The 19,596-nt window shown below is 53.8% G+C and overlaps 5 protein-coding genes across 5 annotated transcripts; 2 read left to right on the top strand and 3 right to left on the bottom strand.

Annotated features, from left to right (window-relative positions):
- Nucleotides 1-485: 485 nt before the first annotated feature.
- LY79DRAFT_643066 (uncharacterized protein) lies at nt 486-1,213 on the bottom strand. Its single transcript, XM_060562396.1, has 2 exons — nt 1,115-1,213; nt 486-1,032 (listed from the first exon to the last, which is right to left on the bottom strand). The coding sequence occupies exons 1-2, from the start codon at nt 1,183-1,185 to the stop codon at nt 720-722; spliced, it is 384 nt and encodes a 127-aa protein (XP_060408112.1). The 5' UTR covers nt 1,186-1,213; the 3' UTR covers nt 486-719.
- A 2,399-nt stretch (nt 1,214-3,612) lies between these two features.
- Nucleotides 3,613-6,757, bottom strand: LY79DRAFT_674324 (Retinoic acid induced 16-like protein-domain-containing protein; the record flags this gene model as incomplete). The annotated part of the gene is made up of 4 exons (XM_060564282.1): nt 3,613-5,497; nt 5,552-6,486; nt 6,555-6,668; nt 6,749-6,757. 4 exons carry the CDS (start codon nt 6,755-6,757, stop codon nt 3,613-3,615), a joined length of 2,943 nt encoding a protein of 980 aa, XP_060408113.1.
- Nucleotides 6,758-14,761: 8,004 nt separating this feature from the next.
- Nucleotides 14,762-15,137, top strand: LY79DRAFT_570780 (uncharacterized protein). Its single transcript, XM_060559190.1, has 2 exons — nt 14,762-14,785; nt 14,842-15,137. The coding sequence occupies exons 1-2, from the start codon at nt 14,773-14,775 to the stop codon at nt 14,997-14,999; spliced, it is 171 nt and encodes a 56-aa protein (XP_060408114.1). The 5' UTR covers nt 14,762-14,772; the 3' UTR covers nt 15,000-15,137.
- Nucleotides 15,138-17,191: 2,054 nt separating this feature from the next.
- Nucleotides 17,192-17,689, bottom strand: LY79DRAFT_527822 (uncharacterized protein; the record flags this gene model as incomplete). The annotated part of the gene is made up of 2 exons (XM_060555965.1): nt 17,192-17,386; nt 17,465-17,689. The coding sequence occupies 2 exons, from the start codon at nt 17,687-17,689 to the stop codon at nt 17,192-17,194; spliced, it is 420 nt and encodes a 139-aa protein (XP_060408115.1).
- Nucleotides 17,690-18,624: 935 nt separating this feature from the next.
- Nucleotides 18,625-19,360, top strand: LY79DRAFT_663389 (uncharacterized protein; the record flags this gene model as incomplete). The annotated part of the gene is made up of 2 exons (XM_060562839.1): nt 18,625-18,787; nt 19,017-19,360. Exons 1-2 carry the CDS (start codon nt 18,760-18,762, stop codon nt 19,358-19,360), a joined length of 372 nt encoding a protein of 123 aa, XP_060408116.1. The 5' UTR covers nt 18,625-18,759.
- Between the last annotated feature and the right edge of the window lie 236 nt (nt 19,361-19,596).

The following is a 19,596-nucleotide window of genomic DNA, read 5'->3' on the forward strand; positions in this document are numbered from 1 at the left end:
ATGCTTGGCGCGTGGGAGTGATCTCCACGTCCCGAGTCTCTGAAACCGTAACATGTAAACGGCACAACCACGTCCAGGTCTCATGTCGTCCCACTATGGGGCGCGACCACAGACGTGGTTTGCTTGCCATTTGACGGCCATCGAGAGGGGTGCCCCGGGATAGCCATCAATGTGATTCCCTTCTCCGAGCCCTTCTAGAATGTCAATCTTTTGACTCTGAGGAATAGCCTGCCGTTCAAATCCCGGGAAATTGAGAGATATTTTTCGACGTGCAGTGCATACCAGGGCGGCTTTGGCTCAATCTCCCCCGTGGAAAGCATACAGTTAATTTCCCTACTCTCACTCGGTTCTCGCCTTGGCTCACGTAAAATTTTGGGTTTGACAGATATGTCTCACGAGGTTGTTCTTATGTAGCGGTTTAGAAAAAATATACACTGGAATGGAGGTCAATTGCCGTGGATTCGCATGTCTCGACATCCGCCCTACACAAACGACAACAAGAAAGTCCTCTCGGGTTATAAAACCCCGAAAGTTTATCATCAAGATGAAAGCCCAGCTTACGTTTCGAAACCCTGAGACCTTGCCAGCGGATTCCAGTCCGATCCAAACGGGGGGCTAAGAACGTGGGACCGTCCTTTGTCGAAAAACCCCCCCACCAGGGGAGAGAAGGGCGGTCCTCTATCAGGTCGTCGTCGAGACGGCACCAGGGGATGGGAGATCTAGACCCGGGAAGCTTTCTTGCCCGTCGCGAATGGGTTTAGGGGCGGCACGGACTTCTGGGCCGGGCTCCTCTCCGTTAGGTCCGGTGACCGCTTCTCGTCCCGGGACGGCGTGCTGAACGGGTTCAGGGGCGGCGGCGGCGGGTTTTCGTCGCGCCGCTCAACGGCGTTCTCGTGGCCGAGGCCGCTGTGGAATCGGATCGGGGACCGCTTCACCTCGGGCACGGCGGCCGCGTGGGCCTGCTCGCGGCGGATGTAGTGGGCGAAAGTGCCAATGGCGTCCGAGGCGCGGGCTTGGAGGTTGGCTAACGGGCTGCGGGGTCCGATGTTAGCTTTGTCGTTCTTACCACCTCTTTTCCATACCACTGTTATAGAAATGGAAGTTGGAGACTTACCCTGATTCCACTGGGGCGGCGGTGACACCGGCCGCGGCAGTGACGATGATGGCTAGGGCAGAGAACTTCATATTGGATGAGTCTCAAAGCTGTGCCGTCGTTTGTGTGTTATGTATGTATCTTCGTTTGGGTGTGTGTATGTGTTTTGAGGTCGTCACACTCGTCCCGCTAGTGTGGCGATGCTCTTCGAGCCGGCGATGATGGGTTGGACGGTATAGAAGTGATCGGGCGCTTCACCTCCTTAGCGAGTTGCAAAGTATCTAGTGTTGCCGTATAGGTGATGTTATTGAAGATGGACGTTAATATCGAGCGTCTGTAATCAGGCACAGCGAAGCAATAGCAAACACAAAGAAAAGAAAACAGACGCCCCAGTCTCCCTTTATCTCTCTTCATCTCAGACAACGCCCCATCAACCTCCTCCACTCTCTCCTTTCTCAGTCCCCCCACACTCCTATCTTCCGGCGGCCCATCACAACACCTGGTAAAAGCCCCCGCTCTCCCCCCCCCCCGGCGCCGCATCCCGGCACCGCTGGCGGACGGCGTATATCCCCGCCGCCCTGCCTCGCACCGCTCCACCACATGGCACGGCCGTCCAGACCCGTACCCAGGCGCAGCATCAGATCAATGAGATGCCTAGAACAGGTAGGGGAGAGAATGGGGTCCGCCGGTTTCCCAGGGACCATCCCCGATCTTCCTGCTTGCGAAATGCGACGTATCGGGGAACAATTCGTGTCTAACTTCCACAAGCGCCGTTTCCAGAGTTTCAGCCCGCGACAATCACGGGCCAGCGTCCGGCACACATGGCGGGGGGTTCCCTTTTCTGCAGCCAACTTCCCTTCACCGGCGTCTCGCCTTGCTTCTCGAAGATTGTTCCACGGATTCCGCCGACCTTCTTCTTTATCCAGTTCTCACACCTTGGCGGGAATCCCTCGAGACTCAAGTAACCAGTCTTTCAACTTTTGCTCAGCTGGATCGTCAGATACTCTATCTACTACACATACGCATATACGCATGTCTACATACTGTATGTATATAGTATGTACACATCAATAGCTGTTTCTGCCAGCTGACGTCGTTTCAAGTTTGCCTGCTCTCCTCTGACCAGTCAAGACACTCAACGCCACACAAAAGCCACGCGGCTCGGGTCTTCAGCGTCGTCTCATCCTCCGGCTACCCCGATCAGCACCCCAGACTACCTTTCCCAGTCGCTCAACTCGCGACAAGTCCCCATCCTTTGGAAGCTGTGAAGCCTGGGCAGAGTGGCCCCAAGCGCACTGCCTCTGTCCTTGGCCAACATGTCGTCACCGTCAATCTGGGTTTCCCACAACTCCGAGGACCGCCAAGTTAGTTACCGCTTTACTTCCAAATAAAGCAACGGCAAGCAAGCCTCCCATGCGAGGAAAAGCCCCCCCCCCCCCCCCCCCCCCCCCTCATACACACACATGGCAGACTGCTCTACGCACGTCCGACCCCGTCATCTGAAGCACCTGCTCGTAGTCCCATCTACCCGAGCCGGTCGTGCAGTCGTACCAAACAAGTCATTCCCAGCCGCATGTTCGCGCTTTCGCGGTGGCAATGTTGTCATGCCGTCCCCTTTGGGAGTTGGGCCAGCCGCCCGGTTAGACTCCGAAACTCTTCTCTTGCACGAGTAGCATTCCTTTCCTGATGAATTCGGCTCTTGGATCGTTCTGGTGTTGGCGGAGACAGATAGCCCGTGATCGAGATCCATCCAGTCCAGACTGCTTGCTTTATCTCCGTAAGCCTCGTCCCGCATCTTGAAGGAAAGGAGTCGTGTTGCAAGAGAAGCCAGACTGGTTTTCTTCGCCTATGCTGTGCCGCACGTTTTGGCCGGGCGCCCCTCTCCCCACCTCTCACGGTGACTTTTATCAAATCCCCTCATAAGGCGATCACAGGAGGGCATGCTCGCGCCGAAAAGAGCATAAATGCCCGCTCGGCTGCGGCCTTGTTCTCTTATTCTTGCCCGATCACGGTCTCTGCCAAGTCAGTACCAGGCTCGGCATCCAAGCCCAGTCGTGTGCACCCCACGAATGCGGCCAGGGGTGCTCAACATCCCAGATCCATACCGATGCAGTAAAGCACGTCGGCCATCGAATCCAAGCCGGTCCCCCCTTTCGGCGGGCCCACGGCCACTCGGCAGTCTGTATTTGAGTCCCTAGGCCCTTTTCATCCAGATGCCCAATCGAGCATCTCATGTTAGTCGTCTCACCATTCTCACCTAACACCCCACATTGCTCGGCCATATCAAATCAAGAGTATTTCTACAAATGTTAAAGAGGCAAAGGCGGAGAAGTTGGTTTGCTTGTTTCTGCAGATGAGCCAGAGAATTGTCTCACGCCAAGTCAGGTGACGAGCACTGAAAACCGGCAGACGCCAAGGGCACGAGGTACGGCCATGAATAGCTACCTATGCTCTGGTATACATGCGTAGAGAGGCCCCTTACCGGTTCCTGGTCTAAGGCTGCTTTGCATCCAGTAAACTCACGCGTATCGAACCTCGTTGAAAACCGTGGCGCGCGCTTGGAACAGGGCTGCGAGCTCAAACAAAAAGGACTGGAGCACAATGACGTTGGTGATGACATGGGACACCGACGCTTTCCGCTCCTCTTCCGCATTTTCTCTCTTTGGAGTATTGACCTCCACAGCATCGTCACCGATCGGTCCCACCTCAGCGCCATCTGTCTGCTGCTCCGATTGTGGCCCCACGTCCTCCTGCTGGTCTTCTGCAGCCTCCTCGTCTCTTGGTGGCGGCATGTGCAAGGTCGGTTTCTTTCTCCCGAGGTTCAGCGGGATCGGCTCGACTTTATCGGGGAGCCCGACCTTCCGGGCGAGAATGCTCTGATCTATGGCTGCAAATGCGGCGGCTTGGCTGGCGACAGGATCTCTGGGAGTGTGCAATGAACCAGCTTCATCTGTAACACTTCGGCCAAGAGTGTCGTGGCCACCAGGCGTGTCTTTTGGAGGGGGTACAGGCCGAGATGTCGGCGTGGAGAATCCGTATCCGCCTGAAATAGTGCTCTGGCCCGGGCTTGCTGTGCTGGTGCCTTGGCTGTTCTTCCTTCCCCTGGGACTTGATCCTCGACTGGGTGTACTCAACTCCGACACCAGGCGCTGGGCAAACCGTTCCAGACCCGATGGACGCGCCGGAGACCCACTGCGTGTTGCTTCGTCTAGACTAGAGCGTTCCGGGGTGTGCGCTGAGCTGCGTCTTTGCGGGGTGACCTTGCGTGCTGGCAACGGCGGCGGCGGTGGCCGCGGGTTATCTGCCGTTTGGAATGCCTCCCTCCGCCCTTGGAGTAGATCTTCGAAGCGGGGAACCGTCTCACGATACCTCGCTACCTGGCTACACAGCCTCTGAAGAACGACGAGTATGCGAGGCAATGATGACTGTGTCCATACCGGACGTCGGCGACAAGCATCCAGAGACTCCAGAGTCTTCTGTTCGGCCGATGTCGTAGAATCAGGATCCGTCGGAGGCCTGAATGACGTGGCCGAGGCGTCAGGGGACATCGGGCTTGGCGGCTGCTCCTCAAAGCTGTATTTATGTGGGTTACGCATCAACCAGCCCTCCGGCGTCACGTAACCACAGATAGCCAGGTCCAGTATGGCCTCGGTAAGTGACAGGTTTGTGTCGACTGGATTGACGAAGAACGTCTCAAGAAGATCCAGCACCGAGTTGAGCAACGGGTCGTCCGGGCGGAGCGTATGCTCATGCACGTCGCGCGGCGCCCCAGGGAGTGTATCAGGAACGGCGGGTAAGTCGTGGTTTTTGTTGGATATCTTGGGTGCAACGAGCTTCAACGAGCAGGGATGGCTCTCAAGGCGGGACATGGTGTCTTTCAAAATGTTATCGTAGACCTCGTCAAAGTTGTCCTGCCCACCGATGGACCCTGCCAGACTCATGATGAAGTCCACCTCCTGTTCGTGAGCACCAACTGTTCTGTGCATCTTGTCTCCTATCACCGCTTCGGTGCGTAGAAGGGTGCTGACGGCATACCGGTGGTGCCTCCTGAGGATGGCCGAAACCAGCTGGAGCGTCACACGAATGGTCTGCTGGTTGTGGGAGCGCAAACAGGCTTGGACAAGGTCGACCAAATTGAAAAGGAGAGGGGTTGCTGTGATGTCGGACTTGGTTTGCGCCAGCATCGTTGCAAGATCCAGCGACTTGCGCTTACGAGCTGCACTGATGGAGGCACGGGAGCCAGTCATATCGGGGGAAGCGTGTTCCGGCAAGCCGAGGAGATAGTGGAGGATCAGGTTAATCATATCAGGGTGGTCGAGGGACTCGAGAATGCGACGAAGATAGGTCAAGACAGCGACAGACGAGCCGCCGTCGATATCGGACGACTCCAGCAGGGATGGGTATCTGGGCACTTGGTAAGCATGGAAACCGGTCACGTCACCAGCATGGCGTTCTTACAAGAGTTGCTGCAGGAATATAACCTGGAAGTGTTCCAGCAGCGTCTGCTTGACCTCGACCGACTTGCAGTGGTCCAATACATCCTGCCAGAAGAGAAGGTGGGACAAGAAGGTTTCTAGATGTAGTTGGAAGTCGGGGGAGCATGAGCTGATGACCTCAAAGGTAGAGATGGGATGTTGGTAGTCGGACAAGGCGAGAACAGGGGGGAGGTCGTTGGTGGGATAGTCAATGACAAGCTTGCGGCTCAGCTGGCTGTAGAGGGCCCCCAGGCCGGTTGCCATCAAGGTGGAAAGGTCGCTCTCAACGATCCACTGCTCCAGGGACTCGTCGCTCGATGCCGACTCGATGATGTACAGCAGACCTGTCCTAGCGAAATCTCCGACCTTGCCCTCGTGGTGGATGTAGTCCATCAGGATGTAGAAGAGGGGGAAATCCTGCCTCTGAGTTCGGCCAGCGAAAGCGTCGTGGGTGCCCAGTGAGCGATCGTGGGGGTTGCCATCATGATGGGTCCTGAACCAGGCGTGCAGGATGTCCCGATTGAGGCGGATCTTGGTGGTGATGTTAAAAGCCAGCTCGACGACCTTGGCCTCGGTATCGGACCCGAGACGGACACTGTTGACGCCGGTGATGCGCACGAGGAGGTTCGTCAGGCTGGCGGAGAAGGTGGTATTCTCGACGAATGCCTCTTCTTCCGTCTCGAGCAGGGTTGCGAAGAACAGCACGGCCTCCTTGATGATCCACTCGTTGTAGGACGTCGTCGCGATCTTGCCGATGGGCACGTAGACTTGTTTCTTGGCGGCATACTGGATGCAGGGGTGGGGGAGAGGTCGTCGGGACTCGTCGGTGATGATGTTTGTGAGCTCCTGGAGGCGGAGCTCGAGGTTCTCGGCGGCATCGACATCGTTGGCCAGGTTGGACGAGGATCGCCAGATTTGCTGGAGGAAGAGGTTGTTTCATCAACAGCCGAGCAGGAAGGAGTACACGAGGGAAGCCGGCTTCTTACCAAGATGCGGTTATACTCCTTGTCGAAGCGGTGCAGACGTTTCGTGGGGTTCTTTGCTTCTTCTTTGCGATGGGCCGAGGGAGACAGCGAAGTGCCGGCTAGGAGGCGCGACCACTACCCCATGCACCGTTCATCAGCAACGAATTCCTCCCGGTGGGCAGGGGGGGATGTTTGGGATCTGGGGAAGGGCTTACAAAGTCCATGGTGGTGGCGCCGAAGGCATCTCCAGCAGCGTCGGACGGATAGAAGAGGTTATTCGCGCATTCAAGCTTGGAGATTAGCGTGATTCGGTGGGAGGATAGTTTGTCAGTTGAACCCAATGGCCGAGGATAGGTTGTATAGGGGGCAAACAGAACAATGCACGCAAGATTCGGTGCATAAAGTGTCAAGTGTCAGTCAAGCGTCGCGAAATGACATTCCGAGACTCGACCCGCATGCTGCTCCCACGTAATAATTGCTACTGTTGCTGCCGCCCTATTCGGTACGTACCCACCATGCAGCTACCTTCACAGGTAGATAGCGTAGGTAGCGCGCGCAGGTACGTACCTAGATCCCCAATGTGCCGATTACTACCGATATGCACTACCTGCCAACGTTGCATGGCGCACCGGCAAGAGGTAGGGCCGGTGCACGGACTTTAGTGGATCAAATATGTGGCGCCATAGATAGATTACCTCATCACTTATGTGGCTGGAAGCCTACCCGTCCAGTACGTACCTCACGTGCTGCTGTATGCTTGTACAGATACGTAGGTACTTGTCTTGTTGATTGCTTGCTTGCTTGCTCACCGCCGCGCACCTCACGATAGCTTCACTTACTGTATCCTGAGAACACAGCGACTCAGTCTAGCGATGCATGCCAAACAGTAACTGATACGCAAGCAATCGAATATTCAGACATGCTTCGTGCTACGTCCTAGTCGATTTGCCAAAAAGCAATGGCGGAGCCATGTTGAAGATCAGCTGCTTTGCCTCACGTCGGCACGTCAGGCGTGGTGACCATCAGGCTTGATGCTCATACTGCATTTTGCCAAGGTACCAGCCCCATGTCCAACAAGTCACGCCGCTTCGTCGCTGTTCGTTCTAGTTCTTGTTTCCTGTTAATGCCGTAGCCAGCTCAGGCTTCGAACTTGTTCAATTTCACCTCTCAAAGCGTTGACTTTCCAAAACATGTCGCATTCTGCATTGTTTAGGGACGTGGTCTTGTCTGAACCAGAAGATGAAATCATGCTGGCCAAGATCGTTCGACCATGCGAAGCTCCCGTTCTTAGCTGCAAGTTGACGACACAGGCCATCCGAAGGGTTCCCGCCTACCAAAATATATCACATACTTGGGCCAACGCCAACGCCGTGAAAACAATCACTATTAGCAGCCAGCGGAACTTGGTTACGGAGAACTACTTCAATGCTTTTTGCCGGCATGCTTGGGTCATTGCGGGAGCATAGGCGGCTGCTATTTCTGGATCGGCTCCATCTGCATCAACCAGCTTGATGCTGAGGAGAAGAGGCATCAGGTTAAACCCATGAGCAACACTTACCGAAATGCCGCCAACGTCCTGGCCTGTTTCGGAAAGTCGGCGAATGACAATCCAGTATTGTTCAGTGTCCTCAATCAGTATGCAGCTGATCTAATTTGGTGCAGTAAAAGGTGATGCAACAGGTACGCAGTGGACCATCTCTTCCGCCAATCTCGAATCAATCAGAAACTCGACTTAGACCACGTCATTGAGTCCTCTTTGAAGCGTCCCTACTTTACCGGGGCTTGGGAGATGCAAAAGTTCTTCATGGGGGAAACCGTCATTGCCTGCTGCGGTTTTTTGACCCCGAAGACTTGATTATCCTTACAGCTGCGGAACTGAACAGTGAAGCATCCGTCTTGGGAAGAGGTACCGAAATCCAACAAGAAATTGTATCTAAAGACAAGAGTGTGCACAACACTAGGCTCACCTTACGCGACCGCGGGGTCTATAGATGAGTACGGCAATCTCCTTAAGAAAGAAGAAGATACGCTTTTTAGGTTAACTAAACGGGTAGGAACACCGAGTTTTTATCTAGCTGTCTAAGCTGGCTACTTCATTACGCTCTTGTAGGAAGTTGCTCTGATATCTTACGATCTTCACAGGTTTCCTCAGGCTCGGAGCTTGTTCAAACGATAGGGGGTATAGGCTTTGGACACCGCAGCGTCTCCGGTCTCGTCAGAGAGAAACGTGAGTGTTCGAAAAGAAGAAAAGAATAAAATGAAACAGCTATCACTACTTAATGGCTTTAGAATGCCTTTGAGAAGCAGTGGCCTATCGTTCGTGCGTTGTTGGATGGACGGGTAGCTAACCTAACCATGGCCATGCTGCACACAACTCACGAGAACCTTAGAAATTATCACGAGGGCGATTTCTCGTGCTCTTGGGATGACATATCCGATGTTGTTGAACCATGGTGAGTCCGTGGCCCGTTTCGGTGGAAATGTTTAAAAGGTGCCCTGGGCTATGGGAAGGGTTCAGAGCACGAAAGGCCAACAACCAGAGCACCAGACGTTAGAACTTAGAAACCAAGCATCGTCACCAAATACATTTGTTTCGTTCGTCATTTTTCACCTTTCAGGCATTAGTAGACGCAAAGTTCGCCTCGTAATCCCACATGTCATCTGAACGCCAAGCCTAATTTCACGTTTTGATTAATCCCATCGGATTCCGTTTGGCTTTTCTTTTCCATCGTACGACGACGCCTGAAATCTCAGAACCTAGCACGAGGCCGCGTAGGCATTCGTACTCATCTGGGCATACGTAATATTGACGACCCGAACTGACGGTTAATAACGGACTGTCATTGGCTTTTCATCAGAAACTGCTCAGCCTGAGAAAACGCCGAGCGAAGTGTATGACTCGCTTGACGATTCTGTTTCAACTCAGAGCATTACAATTTACATCGCGTCGGGTCGGTGTCTTCGTGGACTGCGCGTATTGAACCGCTTCCAGGATGGGGTCCCACCGGAGATGTTAAATGTCAACCACCAAAACCAGTAGGTTCTTACGGCTCAGGCACCACCCAGCCTCATGTTTTTGCCACCTGTTTTGCCCAAAGGAGTGGGGTAAACGTACGAAGTACGGTACTTGGTCTTGCGGCTAATTGGCCAGTCTCATTCTCGTGCCAACTACCAATGCGTGGGAAAGGTATGCTCAAAAGCTTCGGGAGGTGTAGGTACATTGTACACGCGGGGGTTACGAAATAAGGTCGAATCAGGATGGCATATCCTCAACGGGGATTTTTTGGAAGAAACGAAACAGGATGGCACATCCTTGGCACGGTTGGCAACGTATGCTTTCAAGGCAAGGGAAAAATCGTTCTGACGCGTCTTGATAAGGTTTACTCGCATGGCTAAAGCCGTTGAGCGCATGGCCCGGTCCATACTTTGGCTGAACATTAAACTCTTGCTACACCTGGATCGCGATCTGAGTTCTGCACCGTTGAAGTCACTCCGGTCGTGGGTTGAGGTCAATGTGATCCCCACCCTTCCCGCCCGAGCCGCGGAGGGACAAGGACGCCTCCAAGTGTCAAGGGTCGTCATGCTTACGAAAAGCTCGCTAATAATTGAGGGTGACTTGAATCAGGGACTCCCGCTATCTATAAATAAATCTGTGGGCGTTTAGATCCTCGGCAATCGACCTGTTGGCGTCTGTAGTCAACCTTAAGAGGAACTTATAGCCGCGGGAATATGCCAAAGGCCAACAGCCAATGATCGAGCGGCTGTTCCAATCCAGGCGCCTTAAGGCTACCAAAGGTAGCTTTCTGTACTAAAGAAATGATGAGCAGCGAATGTTCCGGTGGTTCATGCGAATGCCATATGGCGAAGGCGGAAACGAACCCTCTCCCAGCTCCTATCCGCTGCTCAAAGATGCACCCTCCACGAGCAAAGATGACGTCGTGATTCATTGGAGTGGCTATGCTGCGTGATTTGGAGATGCATTTTAGGGTTAGCAGCAAGTGTCGACTGGGGATCGCAGGGGCCGATTAGACGGTGAGACGGAGTGCCAAGCAGCCAAGGACGGCGTATATACCACCGCATCCAGGTCTATAATGGACTCGATCGTGTGATGTCGCTAGGTGATGTCGCTGGCTATGAAGCGGGGAATGTGGTTTCAAACCTTGCGAAGGGTTTAATACTGCATAACACTCCTACCGACATTAAGTAGAGCCAACAGTCAACAAATCAGCATGACGTTGGTTCACCAGTCAGGCAAGTCGTCGACCAGGTTCAACTTGTAATGGAAATGCCGACAACGAGACGCAGTGGCGAGGTGGCTCTGCCTCTACTCTGATAGACTTCGTGTGGGTGGGTATCGTTCGTCATGGTCAACCTGAGCCACCATATACGGTCAGCATCGACGCAATATCGGCACCCTATAACAATTGAGTTGCTGCAAACCTCAGAGTATCACGATGTACGCAAGCTGGAGGGCTTTTTTGCGAGGCTCTCACACAGTTTCTTCCTGCATATTGCTTTCGTTCAACGTGCTGAACGGGTATAACGGATATGAGCTGTTGAACTCCGGTTGTTCTGTCCAGTCAACCCACCTGCTCGAGAACAAGAACTGCCGACAAGGAATATCAGTGAACCTTTCTGATGTACAAGACCCCGCACGCCACACCCTATATTATAGTCGAAAATGATGGTTTTAATCACACTGTGACGACCCAGTGGTGCAGTCGGGTGTATCCTGGCTAATCGTCATTGCGCAATATCTTGACAGGACGGAATACACATACTCAAACGGCAGCCTTCGAAGAGATGCTGCGCGCAGCAGCCCTCTTATCGTTCACTTTCTCATCTGGCTATTCGATCTTGTATGCAGTCATTCTCATCTCATCTCGCGTATCTACACCCTCTTGGCGCGACTGTTCCCGTCACTAGATACAGTGATGGCCGTATGCTCGATGATGGGCCGAAGTAGCGATGTTACCTACACATTGCGTAGCATAGTATCTCTGGTCAACTGCATCGAACAGGAGGCAAACGACCATGTTTTCCACTCGTTGAGCGGAAATGTACTGGTAATCCCGGTAGCCATCTACGGGCTGTGCGCGTGACTCGTCTAGAACCAGCCTAGTTTCGACCCTCGCCACGACAGACTAGACGACCCTCGCCACGACAGACCAGACGAACCTTACTTCGCAAGTGGGAGGACACCAAACAGAAATTGAAACACCGAGCTTAAATCTGCAAACTATTATAGGTCGTTTGATCGGCTCGACGGCAGAATATCCCGAATGTGGCCTTGGTCGTTTGATAATCAAGGCGAACAACGGGCCCCAGCGGCACCGATGTTCAAGGCTGAGAAAATTGGTAAGCTACAGTTGTTTTCTGGCAGGATCCAGATCGACCCATTCTCAGTATTATCAGTGGGCATGAACCTGGATACTTCGAAATGCGTGCGGCGTACGTCCGGCACTTGGGCGTCACTGTTTTTTTGGATGCCCTAGAGGCGGCAGATGTCTGCTTTACAACCGGTCTTGCTTTCGGGCCTTCGTGGCGATGCATTTTGCCCCCGCAAGAACCCCCTCCTCTGCCTGCAAGTAACTCTGCTCTGACAAGAAATTTCTGTAGGACAGAATCTAGCCGACCTACCAGCAATAGGTGCCCCGGGCTATAGAATGTGCGCCTCCCACCCCTGGGGCGTTGGGATGGCCGCGTTGCCATCATCGGACGCAAAAATTGACTTTGTTTCACTCTCATAGTCCAACACAAGTGATTCATGGCTAAGAGGGGTGGGAAAACAATTGCGAGGTGTGGCGCCGAACATCAGATGCAGTCCACGGCGCCGAGAAGCACAGCACAAGCGGGGTTGTGGTTGAGACTTCCGACGACGGGATGCCCCGGCTGGATGCCGAGAATAGATCCGCAACCCAAAAGGCTAATCCGTGGCGAGTTTCGATGGCAGCAATCCGTTTTCTGTTTCCATTTCGCCTCACTACATGTACATTCAGGCATATAAAGGGAGGTCTCTCAACACATCTGTGATCAGGTTATTTGTTGTCTTACAAGCTGATCTCTCACTTTTCTTCCCGCCAGTTGATCGAACACCGCCGCAGGTTTTGTATTTCTGCGCATCGCCCTTAAGGTATGTGATAGTTTTCGCCTCAGAGTTTTTATCTCAAGACTACCACGACTTTTGGCGTCCGATACATTACCTGACATCAAGACAGGATCAGTTTAGAGAGCAAATCTATCTGCTAATCAAACCAAAATGGCTGGCTTATCTGTCAGTCGGAGGAAGCCACCTCCCCCAGTGCTGAATCTCAAAAACATTAATGATCAGCATCAAAAGCGACAAGCGCCTCCAAGACCTCCAGGGGCTCCTCCTCCGGGACCTCCAGGACCTCCAGGGGCTCCTCCTCCAGCACCTCCAGGAGGTCCTCCTCCAGGACCTCCAGGGGCTCAAAAGCGACAAGCGCCTCCAGGACCTCCAGGGGCTCCTCCTCCTGGACCTCCGGGGGCTCCTCCTCCAGGACCTCCGGGGGCTCCTCCTCCAGGACCTCCGGGGGCTCCTCCTCCAGGACCTCCGGGGGCCCCTCCGCCAGGACCTCCAGGGGCTCCTCCTCCAGGGGCTCCTCCTCCAGCACCTCCAGGGGCTCAAAAGCGACAAGCGCCTCCAGCACCTCCAGGGGCTCCTCCAGCACCTCCAGGGGCTCCTCCTCCGGCACCTCCCCCTCCTGGGGCTCCTCTTCCACCACCTCCTCCTGGGGCTCCTCTTCCACCACCTCCTCCTGGGGCTCCAGGGGCTCCTCCTCCAGCACCTCCCCCTCCTGGGGCTCCAGGGGCTCCTCCTCCGGCACCTCCCCCTCCTGGGGCTCCTCTTCCACCACCTCCTCCTGGGGCTCCTCTTCCACCACCTCCTCCTGGGGCTCCAGGGGCTCCTCCTCCGGCACCTCCCCCTCCTGGGGCTCCTCTTCCACCACCTCCTCCTGGGGCTCCTCTTCCACCACCTCCTCCTGGGGCTCCAGGGGCTCCTCCTCCAGCACCTCCCCCTCCTGGAGCTCCAGGGGCTCCTCCTCCGGCACCTCCCCCTCCTGGGGCTCCTCTTCCGGCACCTCCCCCTCCTGGGGCTCCTCTTCCGGCACCTCCCCCTCCTGGGGCTCCTCTTCCAGCACCTCCAGCTCCAGCTCCAGTACCTCCTCCGCCAGCTGTTCCTCCTGCGGCACCACCTCCAGATCCAGGAGCCCCTGCCCCGGCACCTCCGCCTCCCGGTGCTCCTCTTCCAGTACCTCCAGCACCGGCTCCAGCTCCAGCTCCAGCTCCAGCTCCTGTTTCTCCTCCAGCCGATGCGGCCAATCCTCCTCCAGTTGCGGTTCCCCCGGCAAATGCTCCCCCAGCCGATGCTCCTCCGGTCAATGCTTCGCCTGCTTCCGGCCCTCCTCCAGCTGCGTTAGTTCATGGTGAGCATCAAAAGCGACAAGTATCACCGCCTCCCTCACCTATAAATCCTCCTCCCACGTCACCACAACCACAGCCACAGCCGTCTTCGCCTCCACCTCCCCTTTCTCCCGGAGCGCCGCCGCCGCCTCCTCTTTCTCCTGGACCACCTCCTCCGCCTCCCCTATCTCCTGGACCGCCGCCGCCGCCGCCTCTTTCCCCTGGACCACCGCCTCCGCCGCCTCTTTCTCCTGGACCACCGCCTCCGCCTCCCCTATCTCCTGGACCACCGCCTCCGCCTCCCCTATCTCCTGGACCACCGCCTCCGCCTCCCTTATCTCCTGGACCGCCGCCGCCGCCTCTTTCTCCTGGACCACCCCCTCCGCCTCCCGGAGCGCCGCCTCCTCCGCCTCCTGGAGCGCCGCCTCCTCCGCCTCCCGGAGCGCCGCCTCCTCCGCCTCCCGTACCACCACCTGCGCCTCCAGTACCGCCGCCTGCGCCTCCAGGAGCACCTCTTCCCCCACCTCCTGTACCTCCAGTAGTACCACCGCCGCAGCTGCCACCACCTCGACCGCCAGTTCAGCAGACCCCTACAAGTACAGTCACCATTACACTCCCTCCCGCGACCGTCACAGTCACTGCCACAGTTTTCCCCGCTCCGAACCCCGCCGGATTAACCAATGCCGAAGGCGGTACACGTGGCGGAAGCGGAAGCGGAAGTGGTGGACGAATGCCAGATCAGGGATCCATTAACATCAATATGACCCAGGGCAGCCCGTACCTCACGGGTCTTGTCGGAGCCAGCCTTGGCGTCATGGGACTACTATGTGAGCGCGCTATGCCCAGCTAATTACAGACTGATGCTGATGTATATGACTATTAGTTATGTTGGTGCTCCTGGTGAGTGGCATTTTCCTGTGGCGCAAGCGCAGACGCCGTCATACGGAGAGGGTTCTCCCTATGGGCATGCCACCAATGCCAGCATACGACTTGGAGGATTATAATCCGCCCCCTCCCCACGAGCTGCCTCGGAAGATGTGAATGGCTGTGATTGCGAGTTGTTTATCAGAGACTTCTTGTTCCTGATTTCTTTCCAACAGTATATTCTCAGTATTACTCCCCTTTCTTTATGAGTTCTAGCAGCAATGTGGTACTACGTCAGTCGCTATAGGAATTTTGTACTCTTATCTATAGTTGATAGCAAGCCGAGACTGTATACAATGGGCTGTGTTATTTTCATTTATTTATTCTGCATCTTATTCAGTCTCAGACAAAGATCGTTTACGCTGGTCAAAATAGCTGGATGTCATCACACGATTGACCTGGCATAACCTGAATAGTGCAATAAATCTAGCCATGAAGCAATATTCTTACCACATAAGTCTACTCCACGAATTGGATTCCATGACGAGTGATACTCGCTTATCTATCTATCGTTTGCGTAGTAGCTATGTCAATATCAATGAGCCGGCTGCACAGCTAAAACAGCTTAGTTTTCTAATCTCCGTTTCACCCAAATAAATGGCCTGAGGTGCGCATGGTTCATTTTAGCTCAAACGGGACGACATCGCTGGTCTGTACCTGCATACATCTCCAACAAGAAGTCCGTGAGGCGTTTTACTTGTAAATAGGGGTCCAACGCATGGGACGGGGTCTTTGCACAGATGCTCCTTGCATCATGCGACGTTTGACGAGGTCATTCTAATACACGTGCCCTGACGTCTGTAGAAAAGGAACAAGGCTGACTTCGGAAGTGGTAATGTAGGTTGCTTATGGCTATCTGGCCGGGCCGATGGCTGCATTGATGCACTACTGAATACACTTATGGCACTGGGTGTATATCTATCTTCACATCCCCAACCATCATCGATTCCTACTCGGTAGTCCTACCGAGTGTTTTATTTCCATCCGTCTGATGCCACCTTTTGAGACACAAGATGCGCATTACATGGAAATACTCGACTTCCTTTTGGTTCTTTCTGCCCCTCGGGGGTGTTTCTTATGCTTTCCCGGCGATATCCTCTCCTGCAAGTTCTATGGATCAACGCAATACCGAAGCAGTGACACCATGATTTCGTGACTCCAACTAAGCTCGGCCAAATGTTGGACGAATTAGGTTCAATCGGAGCCAAGTGAGTCTCGAGGCGCTAGGGCCTTTCAAGTTCCAAACACGCCCCTTCCGGAGCTCAGAGGCTTTTGCTCTATAAGAGACTGATGGTTCGATTTATGAGGAACTCGGGATGCAACAACATGGTCTAGAGACAGGGGCCGTCTCAAATACACTACGTACCGAGATGCTCCCTATTGTGACCAGATGGACAATATGAGACCCGGTGGCGGGTACTAACGATTAAGGTCGACGCTGAGTTGAGATGAAGTCGCATCAGGGTAAAAGACGCGAGGAACGTAGCCGGAGGCACAGACCAGCTGGGTCAGGGTCTCGCCTCCTCGCTCCTCGCGCTCATTTTTCTTTGCCGCCGTCTCTTTGCTGTTTGGCGATAATCCACCGGTGTCTCAGGCCATATTCAACTTATCATAGCGCATCATCATCTTAGCTGGAGTGACTTCTGAGCAATCGAGAGAACATCTTGGTGATTTGGGAGGCAACCATCATCACTGTTGACGCAGGTATCATCACATGGAACTCGTTACTCGCTCTAGCTCGTGCAAGCTCCGGGCAGGCCAAGGCACGTACTCGCGTCATGGAGGAGGGTATATTTCTCAAATTAAGCTCCAAACATGTCGGGAAAGTTCAATGAACCCCCAATACACTCATTCGGACATCGATAAATTGAGTACGATGGTCGTTCCCCAAAACTCCGTGTCCGAAAAGCATAGCGCTTCGGCCCTCGTGCAGCTTTTCGGTTGCTTAACCCATTTAGATTTTGAATTCTTCAGGGGTGTTCTTCGTCGGTTTTGCACCTCAGCATTACATGTCTATATTTCAGCAAATTCGTGTTACTGAAAGCAACCCATTGTTCTCAAGAATCCTCACAAGTCCGTGCCATTTGTAAATAAGACACAATAATCAGACTTGAATTCGACGAGTAGACTAGGTTTCGAACTGAAAATGACATTTTGTGAGGCGCCCAGTCGCTCGGGTCGAGAAAGGTATCCGCACAGGCAAGACTAGCGTGAGGTCGTGAACCATGGCGAATTACTAAAGCGCCATCTTGGAAAGATCACCGACATCTCTGAACTACGATAGGATAGTGACACTGTGACTCCATGGTTTACTCCAGGCGCTCGGAAAGCCACATTAGACTCTTGTTCAGCACACAGTACACTGGGCTTCTGGGAACATTTATTGAGGTCCAATCCTCACCAGAGTAATTGGCGTGGCATTCATATGACTCTCCTCCAAAGCTCCACCTACCGCCAGATTGTCCCCCACCGATGCACTGCCCGATAATATTACCCATGGCTTCCTGCGATGCAAGTCAGTACCGCGAAGTTGTTACATGAAGAACCGGCGAGAAGCACGCCTACAGCTTCAGTGAACTCACCTCGCAATACAGAGTCTGCTTGTTCTTTGGGACGGTCATACTGCACGACACGCCGCCGCCTGACGTGACCCCGATGACGCAGGCGCCGGGAGGCCCGCAGTTGCGGCAGAGCTCAGCAGCGGGGTTGCGGTAGGGACCGTCTGCTTTAGGCTTGCCACCGAAGCAGTCTGCTGCCAGGGCAACAGTAGAAAAGAAGAAGACGAAGGTTGACATAAGTAGTTTCATGATGGTTGTGACGGCTCTTTGTGACTGACTGGTGTATCTGTGAAAAGGGACGACCTGGTTGATGATAATAATATCATTTCTGTGAAGACCTAGTAATGCGTCATATGAATTCAAAGGAAGTCTAGGGAGCAGGAACCAATCTATAAATTCACATTCCAAGCCGTAAGGATAGTCTTCTCAAAATTGCATTCTTCTTTGTCAATAGTGGTTCATGGAGGTATGTACTGGCCCCGCCCTGCTGCCGAGCACGCGTTATTGACGCAAATCATAGTCCCCATCAGCAAGACACCTTGGATATAATCGAGTGTTGTCACTATCTCCAAACTCGGTCCAAATGCATCAGACCAGCTGACTGTAATACAATAAACATTTCTTGGCTTAAACAAGGATTTCAGATGCTGAGCCTCTCCCAATTGCAAGCGTATGTGATAAGAGACAAGTCTAAACTCTTCCGTCCTAATGAATCGCTATGGATAGCTAATATCACCATTCTTACCCAGAAATAGAGCCACCTTTCCCTTAGGAGCTTGGGACCTCACTCACCGCATGTGCATTTCAGAGCATAGGTATCAATATAGTGTATTCCCCGGGGCGTATGTTGTGTTGATGTAGAATTAGAGTTCTGAGTAATCACGCTATGGATCCATGTTATCGCAACTTTAGGCATTCAAGAAACCCCTGGTTTGGTCCAGTCACGCCTAGAATTATTGGGTGTTGGCAATCAACTCTCATCCTTTTTATTGATCTGACCCCTGCAATCTGCAGCTGTCACACTTAAGCTCGGCCGCTAGTACCATTCAAGCATGTAGCTGAACGGATTGTCGAGCAGAAGCGCAGGCTTGAGCGGGTCCGCCCGAAGTGCATGGTCACTCGTGGGTTCACTCGTCGTGAAGTTCAGCAAAGCTCGTGCATGGAGCCGAGGCTGATCAACCTAGGAGCTCTTCTCACAGTGTTCGTACCCTTTTTAGCGACGTCGAACTCCCTGCTGCTTGTCCCCAGTGCCGCTCAACGAGATTCGTGAGCTACCCCGTAGAACAGCTGACCAGGACGAGAAGGCTGTATGAGGCTACATGGCCCCTCTGGCATTCTGTGTCTGGAGTAAGCGGCTTGCAGAAAATTGTCCCACTCTGAGTAGTTATCAGAAGTTGGGGAATTGGCAACGATTCTCGTTGCCGGCTCGTATCATTTGTGACTCGATGTCCGACTCAAGGTCCTCAGGGAAGCGCCAGCACGCTCAATGCTGGACCAACCGTAAGCTCCCTTCGAAGCCATCTTTTCACCCCGAGTAGCATTCACAAAGTACGTCGACGACCCAGAACTGCTGTAGACTTGACGACGTGGCAGAACCAGGGGGCCTACATCGACGACTGTGAGAACATTGCTCAACGCCTGGCGAACTCCAACGTGCGCATCAACCTTCCGCCCCAGAGATCCGAGGAGTTCCGCTCGAACCAGTTTCGCTGCAAGATCATCATTCGCAACCAGAGTACCAGCCAGACCTACAACCCGTACCGTGCCACACTTGGCGTTGCGGCCCAGGATACCATGGACTGGTGCCCAAGCCTGTCTCAGACCAGCGGCTGGGGCTATTCGACTGGTGATCCAAACCTGATCTACATCGTGGAGCCTTTGGATATCAGCCCCCCTGCATACTCGCCTGCGTGTAATTGAGACGATATCGCAACGGCCTCGTTGGGGACATACCGATTCAGTCTGGTAAAAGTCAGCTTCGTGTATAGAAGATGACTGTATGAAAGGTTCCTCACGAAAAGCCTGACTGACCATCCGAGAACGGAATGGGAGGCTCTTCTTGGTTTGGGATATCTTAAAGGGACATTCCTTTTCCTTTGTTTGTCACTTGCGGCCGCCCTTGGACAAAAGTGTTTTTCCTGTGGTTTCGATGTTGT

Source organism: Colletotrichum navitas (assembly GCF_030913465.1).
Source record: "Colletotrichum navitas strain CBS 125086 chromosome Unknown LY79scaffold_118, whole genome shotgun sequence".
In the NCBI taxonomy this organism is placed as follows: Eukaryota; Fungi; Ascomycota; class Sordariomycetes; order Glomerellales; family Glomerellaceae; genus Colletotrichum; species Colletotrichum navitas.